Source organism: Scatophagus argus, chromosome 6 (genome assembly GCF_020382885.2).
Source record: "Scatophagus argus isolate fScaArg1 chromosome 6, fScaArg1.pri, whole genome shotgun sequence".
Lineage (NCBI taxonomy): Eukaryota > Metazoa > Chordata > Actinopteri > Scatophagidae > Scatophagus > Scatophagus argus.
The window spans coordinates 19,644,026-19,660,902 of record NC_058498.1 but is presented as its reverse complement, the minus strand read 5'-3'; the positions used below and the strand labels follow the sequence as shown (position 1 = coordinate 19,660,902).

The window sequence follows — 16,877 nt, the reverse complement described above, 5'->3', positions numbered from 1 at the left end:
AGCAAAATGTCCGTCCAAGTATTAATGAATGAACACTACAGACAAAATTTGAGGAAGGAAATTCTTTAAGGGTTCATGCCTCTGGGTTCATGTACTGTGATTCCAGTCTCAGAGGATAAAATCCAAAGAAAATTAAATTTAGAGTTGTCACAGGGACCAACCGATGCAAGATATCATTTATGATGGAGGCCATCACGACGCTGAGTATCTTAGATAGCAGTACACAGCCATTGTTTAGAGAGGGACTCATTTATTAAAGGCTTTGTCTCCCATTAATTAAAATCACCCACCTCCAGGGCATAAGAGTGGCCTTAAAAGTGTAGCTGTATCTCAGCTGCTTAGACTCTGAGTGTCTGAGTTTTAAGGCCACAGTCCTTGTTGCCTGAGGTTAAAGGCAGGGATGCATGACAGAAACCCCTTGTATGTCTCACCAGGGTGGTCCTGGAGTTTCAGAGCCAAGGGAAGCGAGCCAATTAAGTCTGCATGCTGGAGAGGTGCAGTGCATTGAGGGAGGTATGCTTGCAAAGACATCCACATGTACACTTTTCCTCCTATTTTCCACTTCCTTTTCTTTCCCACATAAATAAACATACTTTATGTGTATAACGATGGATACTGGAGAGGATAAAGCTATGCTTTTCTCATAAAGCATCATTTTTTGGATGGTGGGGGCTGATCACTGAACTCAGAGGATGCTTATTAGCGCTGCAGTATCTGTGTCTCGGTCAGCACAGCCTCAGTTATCATATCATCTCCCTAAACATCGGGGTCTGCAGCGAGATAAGGAGTGAAGACACCAAAACATCCTCAGCACTCATCCTCCTCTTCCCTCTTATCCTCTAACTCCTACTCTCTTGTTTCCTCCATTCTGTCCTACATGGTAACAATTACCCATGATGTTTTCAGTGACACGGTGGTGTTGAAGCACCCTGGCGGTGACACAAACAGTCCCGTTCTTGTGATGTGAAATAAACACCAGCTCACAACTCATCAAAGCCTGTGAGATTCTCCAATCCTCTTTAGGGGTGAGTGGATTATCCTTCCCAACCAAAATACTCTCTCTGCTCCCTGACTGCCACAGACAATCATGTTGGGCCACACTCTGCGTACTAGAGCAAATTACCTCCACCGAGGTGACAATTCCAGGTCAGGAGTCAGATACAGAAACAGAAAAAGGCATGTGTGTTGTTGCGTATTTTTATATGCTGCAGGCATGTGATCACGCAAAAGGTTTGGAATCAAAAGCATTATTTATTCATAAAGTCATGCAATGACAAGGGAGGTTTGACTAACTCCGTTTAGTTGACCTCTTTTCTTTTCTTCCTGCTTCCTTATTAATCTGAAAGCAGAAGCATTCAGTCGTTGCTGACTCTGGCAGCCAACTTCTGATGCTTTTGAAAATACACCAGCGACACCTGACGCGTAGGAACCCGAGAGAAAGGGGAAGAAGCTCTGGTTGCACCATGAGCCCGGAGGTAGCCTGCAGGTTTTTCTCACTGAAGAATGTGTGGAATACAGCGAGCGAGTGTGAATGTGTGATATATGAGAAGTATCCTTGTGCGAGAAGCTAAAAAATGACAGCAGTGTGTGCTGAGTTTATTCTTGGAGCACTAATGAATATGGGAATGCACACATTCAAGGACGTCTTAGTCCTACTGATCTATCAGTAGCACAGAAACATCGCTGAACTAAAAAAAGACAATCTTCACAACCAAATTTCCCATTGCTCTCTTAATAAAGGCAAATGATGCTAAGAAAACAATCTTCAAAAATCCAGGAATGTTTAAAAGATTTTTGCTTTACTCAGCATCAACTCCAGCTGATTCAGGGACGGCAGAGAGCAAACTGTCTGTCCATAACAGCTGTTAGCTAAGACTCACACACATACATACATACATACATACATACATGCACACACAAAGCAGCCAAACAAGAATGCTGGTGCACTATTGGGAGGGGTAGTGCTCATTAATTGAATTTATGTTGATTAGGGCAAACATTTTTCTTTGATTAGATTAGTATATCAATTACTCCAATCCTCCTATCATACACTTGAGCCGCATGCCAAACACATAAAGCAAAGTTTGATTGGGAGGCAATAGACAGAATGATAGATAGATAGTTACATAGAGGTAGAGAGAGGGGAGAGAGTGACATAAAGACAGACAGACTAATCCAGTTAATGATGAACTAGAGGAGTGTTAATCAGAGGATGTGCTGGTGTGTTGATTGCATCCGCCTGCTGTGAGGGGTAATCCCATCTGCTGCATGAGGAGAAGGTGAGACCGTGGCGAGAGGGGACAGCCACTGCTGTGGGAGTAAATTTTGGCTATGCTTGTTTACAAAGACAGATCTGCAAAATTGAAATTCTCGTGTTAGTTGGTTGGAAGATGAATGCATGCAAAGACAAAAAGTGAATGTGTATAACAGCTCACACAGCACATAAATGCTGTCTTTGTGTGTGAACTTTGCAGTGTGTTCCTGCACCTTGAGCAACAGATCGACAGGTCTAGCTATGCTGAATTCATCCGTGTGTTTGTGAGTGCAGAGGCTTCCCGGGCCAGTGCTGTGTAGGTTGAAGCAGCCTGTTAGTGGCAGTCCAAACTCTCGCGTCATGCTTTTTTCAGCCAATCAATATGTATGATGATCAGTTGAGTCCTGACCTCATGATTGGGTTGGAAGGACATTTATGCTGCATTTACTGTGTCCGTATCTGGTTTCAACCAAGAGGTCCAACTCACTCTTTTTGTCAGCAGAGAAGAAGAAGAGCACAGGAAGCATTAGAACTGATTTATTCTCTACTCTCTGGCTGAGCTGGATCTTAGCTTTACTAATACACCTCACATATGTCCACCTTAACAGTGGCTGTTTTCCAGCTCTGCAGTGAAATAAGTCTCTCACTGAAATACAGACAACTCCAACTGTAATTCCCACCACACTACAGTACGTGATCATAGAGAATCCCCACTAGGCTACTGTCCCACATTGCACTGTTTAGCCTATATTTCTATGCCACACTAGCCCTTGGCAGTGTCCTGTTTTCTCTACCTCCACGTGCCATGGTAAAATTGCCATCACTGATCAGCCCAACCCAAAGCTCTGGCACTCAGCGGGGCACCGTTCACGTGAGAGATTAACACTACATTGCTCTCCTCTCTGCTGTCAGTTACACTCTGATGGCTCCCTGCTCTGCAGGCCTCTCACATGGTACCCCTCTTACAGATTAGCCAGCCACAGACAGGAGACAACATTCACATTAAACATGTCAAGCCTCAAAGACCCTAAACATCAGCCAGACTTTGAGCCACCTAGAGGCAAAGGTTAGACACCCAATTTCACAATACACACACACATCTTCAGTGTTACGGCTAAGAAAGTGGGGCACTTGACGTAAATGACTCAGCACAGATATAAAAGTGTACTGCATTGCGGAAACAAATAACATACATTTAGGTTTAGTAAAATGCTTTTCATTAAAAACTCCAAAGTCAATCTCTTTAAAGCTCCCCTTCAGGCTGACACTAATATCTGTTCACCTTGCTGGTGTGCTTCACTTCTGCCTGAGCAGAGGCACATCTGACAGGAAGGCTCTGCTAAAGTAAACAAGTTGACCTACTACTCACTTCACTTTATGAATAAATGAATACATTCATAATTCATCTGTGCTTTTGTAACCATGTATTTACACATGCATACTTATGGGCACTTCAATTATACATGGTTAAGTGTGTGTTCTGGTGTGCGAAATCTATGCATATTTGTTTTATGTACTATGAGACTCATACAACTTCACCGTGTCCTCTGAATGTGTCCTTGCCTCATGTTGTGTTTCATGTTTGCTTGTGTCTGCAGTGCACACTGCTTAACACTGTTGTAGCTCATAGACTTTGTCTATCCCTTGTATATTAATGTTCCCATGACAGATTTGCTGAAAGTGCTTCATACTGTAAATTTCATGCAAAGAAATAATTAAGCTGATTTAATGTTATCTTATTTTTGAGAGCTGTGCAAGTTGTTCGAGAGGGTTGAAAGTAGGCTGTTAGTATGATTTATGATTATCTCTCAGCTGCTGTCCCTCTGGCCTTGCCTGTATTTCTGGCCTGCTAGATACAATGAGACAGGGAGAGCTGTTTGATTACAGATCAGGGATTAATATTTAATCCAAACAAAAGTCTAATTAGTGAAGTCTTCCCCACACTCAAAGCAGCCACAAAGCCAAAGAGGGCATGTTGCACTGCCTTTGACTTGAGATGGACCTGGCATAAACAAATGGCCTGGATTGTTCAGATTTAGTGAGTGCGTGGCGGCCGGGTGGCTAATCCTGTTAGAATGTGTCCATGGTGAAGATGTCCGGAACACTAGCAGCACGCGCAGCTCGTGGTGATCAAACACCTCCTAGATGAGGGCTGAAAGGACGGAAGCTAAGCTAATCATAGTGTTTAAGACATCTCAGGACAGGACCAGAAATGAACACAGATTAATCATTAATGCTCTAGAGCACTGCACTGTGATTATCATGGCAGGCCATGTGGGCTGGGAGAGGCAATAAGCAAGGTCTAATGGTGTGTGCGCATGTATGTGTGTGTGCGTGCGTGTGTGTTAGGAAGCGAAAAATCACAATCTAGGTGCTCCCCTTTGTGTGCCAGTGGCGCTTTTTTATTGGCTGCTGTTGACAGTGTCAAACGGCAGTAACCATATTAAGCATTTCATCACAGAGAAACATTTCTCTCTCCCTGCATTGTTAGTTCCACCTGCAGCGTACATAGAGCCACACTGTAGTCTCTGCACACACATTCATATGTGAGTAAGACTCTCCTTTTTCCCACGCGTTATAAATTCACTGTGGTAATCACGTAAGTTGAATGAAATCAGGAAAGAAGGAGGGGAGGGAGAAAGATGGGTGGAGAAAGGGAGAGATGGTGGTCACACAGGGGGAGCTGGAGGCTGCTCCTGTCAACAGTATGGATAAAGACAAATGGTATACCACTGCTCTCCATCCAGGCAGAAAAACACCACATCCACGAGTGTCTGCTCCTGCTTTCTCTGTCTGTCATGTCATAATCAACAAAACCTCGCTGTCACCAGCACAGACACACACACACACACGCACACACAGCTTTTTTTTACATACAACCCCTCATTGAAATGACCCACAAACCATCACTATGGCAGCCCTATGTATGGCCAGATGGAAGGCAGGCACAGGGAGTGACCTTACACCCTCCTGTCTCCTCTCATCTCCCCACTGCTCTCCACTGTGCGTCCCTGAACTGCTCATCCACTTCATTTTCATTCTTACTGCATCTTTCTCCTCCTCCTGTTCTTTTCTGGCTGTAATCAAACGGAAGGATTTCATCTGTGCTACCCCTCTTCTTCCAGCCCGTTTGCCTACTCCTTTCTTTCTCGCTCCTCTTTGGCATCCGTTGCTGTCCAATATGGGCTTGTGGTGTCTGCAGGAGCTAAAGCCCCACTCAGTGGAGAGAGCGTACAATGAAATAAGGGGATTTGCGAGGCGCATCATTGTTCCATGTATTCATGCAGTATAATGGGACATTTCCGTCAGGCTGGAGAGAGGAGCGGCAGCCCAGCTTGGGGATCAGAGAGCCCTGGCTTCACATGGAGCTTCTGAATATAGTCAACATTAACTCCCACACAAAGAGAGTCTGAGGGCCAATACAGAGCACAAAACAGTTCAGCGGGAAAAGAGCCAAAAACTGGTTGGCGTGCAGTATAGTTTAAAGTAAGATTTTGCTTGCTGTGAGGTTGACTTCTGCAGAAATGATTCAGTGTGTGAATAATGTGTTTGTTTCATGGTGTCAAAATTGAACAACAGCAGTCATCTTGCTGTCCATCTGTGCGTTTATGGTGAGATGAAATATTAATTAAAAGGAAGTGTTGTGAAAATGTGCACCAACAGGTGTGTTTTTTATATGTTGTATGTACTGCCGGCAATTTTATTTATCCTAAATACAATAAAGTTTATGTGTATATAAATGTATTCTATATATTCAACAGATGTGATATGAGAGTAGCCAGCTATGAATTTTTAAGGTTGAGGTGAAAGTGTAATCCAGAAACCAGCACACTGGTTACAACCGCCCATATGCCGAGCAGAACTCGTGTGCACGCGCGCACACGCACACACACACACACACATACACGGTGTATAAAGTCTGTGAGCAAACACATGCTGACATTTTGCTCAGATCAATACAATAGTCACGGACACCCTCACACATGCCACTGAAGAGAGAAACAGAGAGAGATAACATGCTGCAGTGCTGTAGCATCTAAACTGTCCGGGACAGCACGAAGCCCAGCCTGCGGGCTTTACTGCATCCCAGTGTCACAGCAGCCAGTGACCAGGGCATCAGAAAGCAGTCCCATTGTCATTTTTACACAAAAGAAGCACCCTTGAACTGTCAAGGTGAGGACAAAATGTAAGCATTACAAGCAACAGACAAAAATACGCATGGCTGTGCTGCAGAACCAAATGGCTGAGAAAAGTGACAGACATACACAATAACACACGAACAGCTGTGTGGACTGTTGATGGAGGGGATGAGATGGGGTGATGTTGGTGAAAGGATGCAGGAGGAGGCTGAGTGTTCTACTCACAGCTCAGAATAGAGGATGTGCAGGTTGCCCAAATTGTCTGTGTAGTTGGCCGGGCTGAGCCAGGGCAGGACCAGCAGCAACAGAGCCTTCATGGTCAATGCTCGGCTCTTTTTCCTCTCTTTTTCCTCTCTTTTTCTCCTCTCTGCACTGAAGCTCTATCCTCTTCAATCCCCCCCTCCTCCCCCTCCTCCTCCTCCACCTCCAATTCTCCGAACCTGGCCGTGATGACCCACCCCCTCTCCTTGCCTGCCTTCCTTCTCCAGAGGTGCTCTCAGATCAGAATTAATCCTCCACTTCCTACCTTGTCAGTCCCTTTCTTTTCCCCTCTGCTTCTGCCCCCTGTCTACCTCTCTGTGTGAGGTTGGCAGTTTTGTCTTCTGCTTCAGGCTGGCTGCCTGGTCATCTCAGCTGCAGAGGCAAACGGGCCAGTTGCCAGAGGTTGAAGACGGTGCTGAGGAAGAGGAAGAAGCAGCAGCAGCAGAAGCAGGTGCAGAGGAGAAGTCCCGTTGTGGTACAGAAGGACGAGGAGAAAGTGCAAGAAGAAGAGGAAGGAGACCCATGCAAAGGTGGCACATTTGGAATACAATTTGAGATGTGCAGCCCCTTAATCTGCTCTGGGCACTGGCGAGTTGTAAGAGGATTTACGCTCGTATGCGTGTGTGTTCATGTCTGTCTCTCTCGCCGTGTGTGTGTGTGCGCGTGTGTATGTCAGAGAGAACAGCGCAGGCTGTGACTTATACTGCAGCAGAAACCACTGAGGGGGGGAGATGGAGCAGACCAAACAAAGACAGAGGGGGTGGTACCTGGTGCTGCTTTGATTGGCTCTTCCCTCCTCACATGCGAACACACACGTACACACTCAAGCATACACACACATACACGTACAACCTCTGCATTCACCTCCCCCCTCACTGCACACATGTCGCTCCATGAAGGGGGAGGACAGAGAGCAGGGAGGAAATATGTTGCCCCCAAACCCTCCCCCCTCCCCCCTGACAATGGGCTGCTCCCTGTGCAGCAGATTGGTCTGATCGCTCAAAAGAATCTGCCTATATGTGTGAAAAAAAAGAAAAACAAAGAAAAACAAGACAGAGCATGGCCAAAACACACCGGCAAATCAATGTCCTCTGCAGTGACGGAAGCTTGTTATTCTAAATGACATAAAAGACAGGGGCAGACGGGGGAGAAAAAAACAAGATTTGGAATAAATATATATATTTTTTAGATAACGCCTGTCCAAGTGCACAGTTCATTCATTCAGCTATTCATACAAGCATTTCATATCTGAATATACAAAGAGAAAGGGAGAGATAAAGCACGTAATAACACAATAATGAAGGTTAAGGCTGTCTGTCATCACTGTTCTGCAGGGATCTTGGGAGGCACTTAGAGCTGGGAAGTGACAGGCTGACAGGTGTGTGCTGATGGACCGTGTTGCAGGCAGTGAGATACATTTAAAGCCTGTTTGAGGTGTGCGTTTTTGCAACAACAACATACTTTGAATGTGAAATACTACATTTACTTTATAATCTATTTTCTTCCCATTCTGTCAAATCACATGCTTAATATCTCTCCAGGTTCATTTAATTGGCTAGTTCATCCTAAGTAGTCATGACAATTTTGTGTATAAAACCTAATTGTCTCCTTTTCCTGACCTTTTCCTTTAAATTTCTTTCCCTTACTTTATCCCCTTTCCTTGTCTTCCGTCTTGTTACCTTTTTTCCCCACCTTCATCTGCTTTTCCTAGCGCTGAGCTGTCTGCTACCCTTGAGAAAGACACTTAACTGGTGTAAATACCCTGTCTGAATGAATATTTCATGCATGGAGGTAGTGTGGATACAGGCTGAATTTGTCTCTGGGTGTGTGCGCATCTGTTTGTGTGTGTTAATGCATGCATGCGTGCATACTGAGGCATAAGTTATCCTGAGGTATTTGAACAGTACGCACAGCAACAAGACCACAGGGCACACAGGAAATGGAAATGTAATTGGATTGTGACAGGATGCAGTTTGTGAGCAGAAACCAGTCTGCCCCACAGGAGTCATTTCATACACTAGCACATTAACTCGCGCTCACAAAAACACCATCATAACATGCACATATACAGATACTTTCCCCCCATTACTCCTTTTCATTGCCCACTCATAGCAGTCAATTCTTCATACTGATCTGTAGTGGGTACTTCGAAAGACACAGTATATTTTGGTGTCTGACATTTTGCCTTACAAAAACAATCTAGCAAGAAAGTATTAAATATGAGTAAGTCATTTTGAGTGAAATGGAAGTGATTGATGCTTTGACAAATAATGAATTAGTAATATGCTGCAGGTGTCTTTTCCCTTTGAGCTTTTTGGAAATAAATGGTGTGGGAACACAACCTGTTACAACTTAAACTGGTATGTGGTAATACTCTTCTTACTACCAAGGGATGGAGTTCAGCTAAAATGTTATGAATTTGAGGAATAACTTGCACCTTTCTGCAAATTCAGCTACTGTATTGATTCCTTTGCTACAGACAGTGATGCAGTGAACAATCTGTAAAGTTCTGAGGCTTTTCAGTACCGTGTAATAAGGTTATGTTAAAGGGGGTGAGACACAACCTTGTCTGTTTAAAAGTAGTGATGAAAAGACTGGTTCTTTAAAGTAACCCTGTTCATATTGTTCATCATCCATCAGGAAAATGACTCATTAATTACTCTTTTGATTGATTTTTTTTTTTTTTTTTTGTAATGAATAAAGCAAGACTCTGTTCTTGCTGCAGGGGTTCTCTTGTTCTCTGGCTCCGGGCCTGTGCAGATCAGAATGAATGCTAACGTCCGACTCAGAGTGTGCCTTTAAACACAGCTGCCCACACACCATACACACTCATGATTTGTGATTCATTCTCTGCTTGCAATTCGAGTTAACTCGTTCAGAAAGATTGACTCAATGGTGAATGACATGAAAAGAGCGAATTGTCTTATTCTGAATGGTATTTGCTATTGAAAATGTACCAATGCAGACAGGAACAATAACTTTTTGTTTTCATCTTATGTTTAGTGTTGCTTAATAGATGATGCAGCTGCAAAGAGCACAATTTCCTTCAACTCCAACAAGCAGACTTAGTTTGATACTGCAATCCAAGGCCACTTCTGCAGTAGAGGAAGATGGAGGACACCTGGAGCATAGATCCAACTTTTGCACAAGCTGGTTCAATGAAGTAATGTGTCCATTGTATCATGTCCCTTATTACTCTCACTGTCTCTGATTGTATCTCTCATACAAACGTACACACAAACTGCAAGGTGGCATAAAAAAGTAACTGGCGCATTTCAACACACAGAATGAAATTATAGCAAACACGAGGAAGTCTCATTTCTTTTCCACACATTCACACAAGCTATGAAGAATTCCTCTGAGCACGTTGAAAGTGAACTGGAAAACAAATACATTTTCCCCAAAAAAGAAGACGAAGAAAGAAACACCATCATGCTCAAGGCAGCTCATCAGTAAAACATACACACAGAACTCACATCGTTAAATTAACTTGACACATTCAGAGCAGAGAATGTGTTTCAAGCGTTCCTGGCATACATGCACATGTAGCTACACGTAACAGGCTAAAAACAAGAAAATACCTGAGAGGGCAGGGAGACCCCTTGTGCTTAATTCTGTGCAAGCCTTTAAGTAGGACCAAACCAGGAGATACCATAAATCAAATGATTAAGATTTTACTCTTAATTGCAGTGGTTGTGTCCAGAATGACAATTCCTCCAACCAAAGGCCACTAAAGGTCATGAATAATTAGATGAATATGAAATCAGCTCTGACCAGATGGCATGGCTGTCTCAGTCATTACGACTCCTGACCCACTGCCAGATTCTGTGGTGTGGCCAGAGACAATGTATTCTGCCACCACAGGCACCAAAGTACCTGCAGAAAAATAATGATAGAAGAAGAATAATACTTACTAATGTAAAACACAAGTTTTGAAATCTATATGTATATGTCTGGATACAGAAGAGATTTTATTTTTCTTCTTGGCTTTATTCTCGTGATTCGGATTTGAACTTCCATTAATTACTAATTCGATTCTGTCTCAATCGAAAAGTGTAAAAATGTTAACAGGTGGTTTACCTTGTAGTTCATTCCAAGGTGCATCAAAGCTGTGTGGGTGGCTCATGCAGGTTTTTCCTGTCTCACCGATCTGAATATGTTAAAACTCCAAAAACTATTAGCCAACAAAACAACCAGCCTTTCAAAACAACAACATCTTACTCTGCAGTAAAACAGCCACAGAATAACCACAATCGCTGGACCGTAGTAAACTAAACCCAATAGCAATGTTGAAAGGGGGTTTTGAATGAAATATTTTCACATCTTTGCATGACCCAAGTCCAAGTCGTCCCTCTGGATGTGGCCTGTCACTTCCACCAGATAACACCTTCTAACTATGAGAGAGGTGCTGAATCCTTCTGGGAGTCAGCCTCAGAGCTCCACTCCTCATTATGACATTCACACTGTGCTGAGGAAAAAAACTGGGAAACAATGGAGCAACGAGGAGAAAAACACAGGGGTGAGAATGGAGTTGAAAAGAAGGTGTGAAAAGAGAAGAAACAGAGGAAATGGGTTTATTTGTAGGCAGTAGGTGGTGGGAAGTGGGAAATAAAACAAGGCAAAGAGGCAGAGAAAAGGACACCTCTTTTTGGGACTTTATAGAGTTTGGTACAACTTGAGGTTTTATAAAGTGCAGATGAAAAGGAAACCCTCTGCTGCTTGTGTGTTATGTGTGGCGAGATGCACTAATTATCCCTGAGGCCTTTGGGCTCGGGGAGTGTTAATGAGCTTTAATGAAAACACACCCAATCCGAGAGAAACCAAAATACTGTCTTTTAATGATATATATACAAACAGAGGAGCTGAGCTGAGTTTAGATGAAAGCCTGGTTGGAGGAAAAAGTCTTCCCCCTGGAAATGGAGTTGTGGGTTAATGACGATGGGCAGTGGAGGGTGGGAAACTTGGAGTATGCATTTACTGCAGGTCATTGAAGTTTTTACCAGACAGAAAGGGTAATAGGAGACAAAAGCAAATGCTCAAGTAGTTGCTTTTGTGTCTGCTAATAGCACTGATCATATCTTAGTTTCTTTAATATAAAATACACAGTAGATCTACAAATGCTTTGAGATACAAACAGCTTTTACTGTGCCTCTTCTGTCCTACCTGCTCTTGATGTGGTCTTCCAGTTCACCACGGTGCAGTATTTCAGTGCAGTGATCAGTGAAGGGGCAAGCCACAGTCAGCTTGTCCAGCAGTTTGTGCACCAGCAGGCTGGACTTCCTGCAGCTCTGCAGCATGAGGGGTGTGCGGCACACGGGGCAAAAGTCACTCTCCAGCAGGAAGCTGGTGAGACACTCCTGGCAGTAGGTGTGTCCACAGGGCGTGTCCAGGGGCCTGATGAGCGGCTGCAGACAGATGTGACAGACGAGGTCGTCGTCCACCTCGTCTTTATAAACGTACTCGTGGTTCTCTTCCAGCTGGTGACTGTGGCCACATGAAGCGCACAGGTCAGGAGGCGGGGACAACAGTCCATACTCTGAGGGGGATAGGGGTGGAGTCGATGCTTCGGCCATCGCCGTGGAGACTTCAGAGAGTGTACTCGCCTCGTCCTGGATACTCATCTAGACTCATCTAGGCCTTGGGATGCCTGTTTAATCCAGTGAGGAGGTCATTAGCAGCAGAGACCTGTGGGGAACAATGCGCGGAGAAGGAATTCAGTGTGAAAAAGGCTTTAGTGGAAGAAGTACTCAGATCCTTTACTCAAGTAAAAGTACCACTTATACAGTGTCCATTATAAGCAAAATATACTTGTAGTTTCAAACTAAATGTAGATTTCACAAACAAAGTTTTGGTAGAGAAATTTGTGTTCTGTTTCTTGGACATTTTTGTGAAATATTTGATAATTGTACCTCTTTGGTCTTTTAATTGAAACAATAAAAAGTGTAGAAATTAAATATCTCTTTGACAAACAATACATATTGTTAGGAGTCAAAAGCCAAAAAGGCTAGGAGCGGCAGTGTACAATATTTGCCTCCAAAATGTAGTAGAATAGAGAACAAAGTACAAAGTAGCATCACATGAAAATGCTCAAATATAGTACTGTATTCAAATACAGTTCTTGAGTCATCGTCTACCTTAGTTACTCTTCACCGCTGAATGGGGGACAGCGGTCACAGTTATCATGTCAAGTGAACAGTGTGTGAAATTATTCATAAGCTGTGCAGTTGGAGTATTGCCTCGTTCCCTTTCACACACACGAACAACAGCAGCACATGTTGCACGCGGCAGCCCCACAAACTGTTCTCTTCTTGGTTTGTTGATTTCCTCCACTGGCACAGAAAAGTGATATCGAACTACTGAGATATCTTTTGTAGGTGCAGGGACATCAATAGCACTCATCTCAGCAGCAAGTGTAGAGATGGGCAGACACAGATAAGTCTCCCGCACTCACTCGCTGCACTGCATGACAAACACACATCACTGTTAATCCACTTTTTTTTTTCTTTTTTTTTACTGCTACACAGGTTCATATTGTGCTGCACTGTGAATGTGCCAGCGTACACGTCATATCCATACCAGGCAGGCTCCTCGAGCACATGGGCACTAACAGATGGGCTCAGTCAGACACACGTCACCTTGGCAACAGCCATCTTGTTGGCGCTCCACTAGCTTTATTTCTGGACCCACCATGGGCTCTTGGCTGCTTAATTAGACACTAGATCTTGTTAAAAAAATACCAACAACAACACTACTAAACTAAAGTAGTGCTGGTTCTATTTTAACTGGACACATTTCCATGCTTGTGTGCTAAACACCTTAAATAATCATAACAACAGATTGATGTGCAATCCAATATACTTATGCAGACAAACAAGTACATACAAATCTGCTAGGTGACCACAAAGAAGATGTTAAAATAAGACATCTTCTTTCCTTTTTAACATAAGTAGTAATAAAATGGTGCAGTCATAAAACTTTAGTGTCTTAGGTGTGTCGAGGAGGGGTCAGGCTAATAAGAAGCGGCCGAGCAGTCGTAACAAAGATGAACTTTCCCACTGAGAGCTTGCAGCAACACGACTTATGCATCGCACACTGTGGCACCTGCTACGTCTGAGGTCTCACCTGATCTATGGAGCAGAGCGCTTTCTTCACTACACAGGAAAAACTGAGTGAGAGAGAGCAAATATCTACCAGCAGGAGATGAAAATGGAAAAAAAGCTATTCAAAAACAAAGGAAATGAAAAATAAGGCTGCTTTTCTCCAACTCCTGATCTGAACAGGATAACATAATCACCTTTGAGTTTGTTCTCTAATCTCTTCTGGGAAACTTTGGTGTTAAGAGAGAAAAGATAACTACATAGTGACAATACGAATATAGTGAAGAATGAATCAGAATGAACTTCTGTGTAGTCTGAAACAAAATGGATGACACCAGCACGCAGACACGTACAGCCTGACTGAAACTCATTACCCTTAATAACCTGTGTTTGGAATGACGATCACATGAGAACAATACTTTTCCTGCACACAAGTGCACATACCTACATGCACAGACATGCATTTGGACACAAGCATGTCCCCGCTCATACAGAGCACACCCATGCCAGAGGAGCATCAGCTCTAGAGAGACAATCACAGAGAGCAGATAAGCTGAACCGTAACTACATAATACTGATGTCTATTAATAACTACATCTGCAGTCCAGTCTCCAAACAAGCATGATGCATTCAGTCCACATTTCTGTTTCCCTTTTGATCACAAAGTCAAAGAAAAAGCAGTGTTTGGATTGTAAATTCAACACATAGGGTTTAAAGTGTTTCCATTGTCTTTGAGCTTAAGTCATGTCAAGCTTTGGCTCAATAGGCTGTCGCTTTTTAACGATCTAGTGCTGGGCGAGTTGTTTGTTTAAGATAGCCTCTACCTTCTTACTCACACATTACACAATTTAAGCAAGCAGGGCTGTTGATTCACTCTCAGGTATCTCTCCTGTGATCTGAGATGACTTGATGAGTTAATAATGATACAAGGCCTGCTGAGTCAGCTCCTTATCCTAACGAGTGAGTGCAGAAAACAACCCAGTGACACGGTAACTGGTGTCTGCGTCAGCACTCTCACTCTCGCTCGCTGTCCACACTCAACTAGCATGTTGCTATGTACATATCCACTCCTTATAATCAACAACGGACAAACCCTGTATCAAACAAAACAAGCACACCATTGGGCAAAAGGCACAGTCAGCCAAATCAGACAAAGTGTGCAGTTTGCATGTGAGCGTAGCAGGCTAAATGAAATGAAACACAGCATTCGTTTGCATAACTAGTTTGTCAGTCTTTGCAGAATTGATTTTATGTGTCACAATGTACTGATATATCTGCGCTGTAGTGACATTCATGTCATGGAACATATAACGTGCAAACCTGATCAATGGACTCTGTAGTCTCGTGTTGTTAAGACCACAAACTACTCTGTGATTCAAGTCAAAGAGAAACTCAATCACAGGGCCCACACTCACCAACACAACTACAGCGCAGAGTGGGAGTGCTGAACAATGAGTTACTCATCAGCATCATCATCAGATCATAAAAAATAAATCTGAGCAGCGTGTGGATATTCGACACATCTGTTCCAGGCAGCTCAGTAAACATGGCCTCTGAGTACAAATGAACATGAGGCACCTTGGAGGTACAGGCACAGCAACACACACAGACTCCAGACTCCAGCACAGTCTGTTGTGTTCAGACATGCCCTTGAAACACTGAAATTCCAGTAAGCCATTTTTTTCGTTTGCACTTTCTGCAAACATCTGCTCCATGACCACACACACACAACAAAACAGAGTGGAAAAATCTGAATCATGGAGTATTATTTCCGCAGTATATAAAAACACTGAGAACTGAAACTTCTCTGCTGTGTATCAATGATTAGTTACACACCCATGAATCTCATCATGAGTCATTTAATCAGATCTCTAATTGTACTGCAGGAATGTTGCCACGTGATCAGGTGGTCATGTTGCACAGCAAAAACATGGACTCTTTCTCACGCCACATCAATAACATTACAAAACGTAACTTACTATTTTTAGCATTTTTCATATCTAGCACATCTCATTCAATTTAGAATGAGCATATGGGACTAACTCAGCAATGAAATTCCTTATCTTTTAATAACCTCTACATGAAGCTCTTTTGTACTTATGTGTATGCTTGTGAACGCTGGTCGTTCACTGAGTTCATAGCAATCTCCATGGCCAGTCTGAGCCAGACCTGACACCCTAGTCTGGGAGAACAGCTGCAGGCAGATGTGAAGCTCTGTGAATTGTCTCTTATATCAGAATGGATGACTGGATCTGCACAGAGCGTACCGAGTACCAACGATTACCAACTGAGACACTGAGATTAGCAGTCATACCCAGAGATAACAGTAAATATACACATGCAGCCTGATAATAGGCACCATGTATCTCTTACATGCGCTTTACATGAAGGTGAAAACACACTCACATGGGGATTCAATGCATATGAATTCCATGCAAATAACACAGACCAGTAACCACTGGATCAGTGTTTTGTAAGTCTAACAAAGTCAAAGTTTCACTATTAGAGCTTTAAGATGAATAACAACCACAGTTCTATTAAAAATCAACTTCAGGTGAAGAAAATGCACTTACAGGACTTCATGGGCGACGTTCACTTTCAGCAGTGTAGCTCACCTGGACAGGTGAAGCCTCACAGTGGGTGTAACGTTAAACCGTTCAGGGAGGGCAAAGGAGAGTTAAATGACTCAGTAAAGAGGACTTTGTCCCAGTCACAGAGTTGGCCGATTGGCTGCTGTAGAGAAATTTTATCCGACTGCCGGTCTTGAGGGAACTCTGCAACCCAAAGTGAGGAATACTGTTCCTGTTGTGAGCTCAGAACCTGCTCACCTCTAACAGGCCAAGGTGATCAGGAAGTGGCAAAGCAGAGGGGCGGAGCCAGACAAAAGGTAAACAAGAGTACTGCCCAAACCTGCTCTGGGAGTTCAGGAGAAGCTGACATTTCCTATAAAGTGGGGTGAACATGGTAAATGGAGCAACGGAGTGTTAATGAAAAGCACCTGAGACATATTTCAGAAGGGAGTATCAGTACCACTCACTGGAATATTGAAATGTCTTGAAATGCATCTGGAGCTACAAGCTCTAATAGGATTTCTTCTATAACACTATAAAAATTTAGTTACACACA

The 16,877-nt window shown here is 43.3% G+C and overlaps 1 protein-coding gene across 4 annotated transcripts in view; it reads right to left on the bottom strand.

Moving 5' to 3' along the window:
- Window positions 1-16,573, bottom strand: part of lnx1 (ligand of numb-protein X 1) — a 31,392-nt gene extending 14,819 nt beyond the window's left edge. For 2 of the 4 annotated variants that reach the window (XM_046391583.1, XM_046391584.1), the window contains exon 1: window positions 6,619-6,773. In XM_046391583.1, coding sequence (XP_046247539.1) covers window positions 6,619-6,710 — 92 coding nt within the window. In that variant the 5' untranslated portion in view covers window positions 6,711-6,773. Of the gene's footprint in view, window positions 1-6,618; window positions 6,774-11,817; window positions 12,340-16,324 lie in introns of those variants that run through there. The other 2 variants (XM_046391580.1, XM_046391582.1) reach the window with 2 other exon arrangements.
- Between the last annotated feature and the right edge of the window lie 304 nt (window positions 16,574-16,877).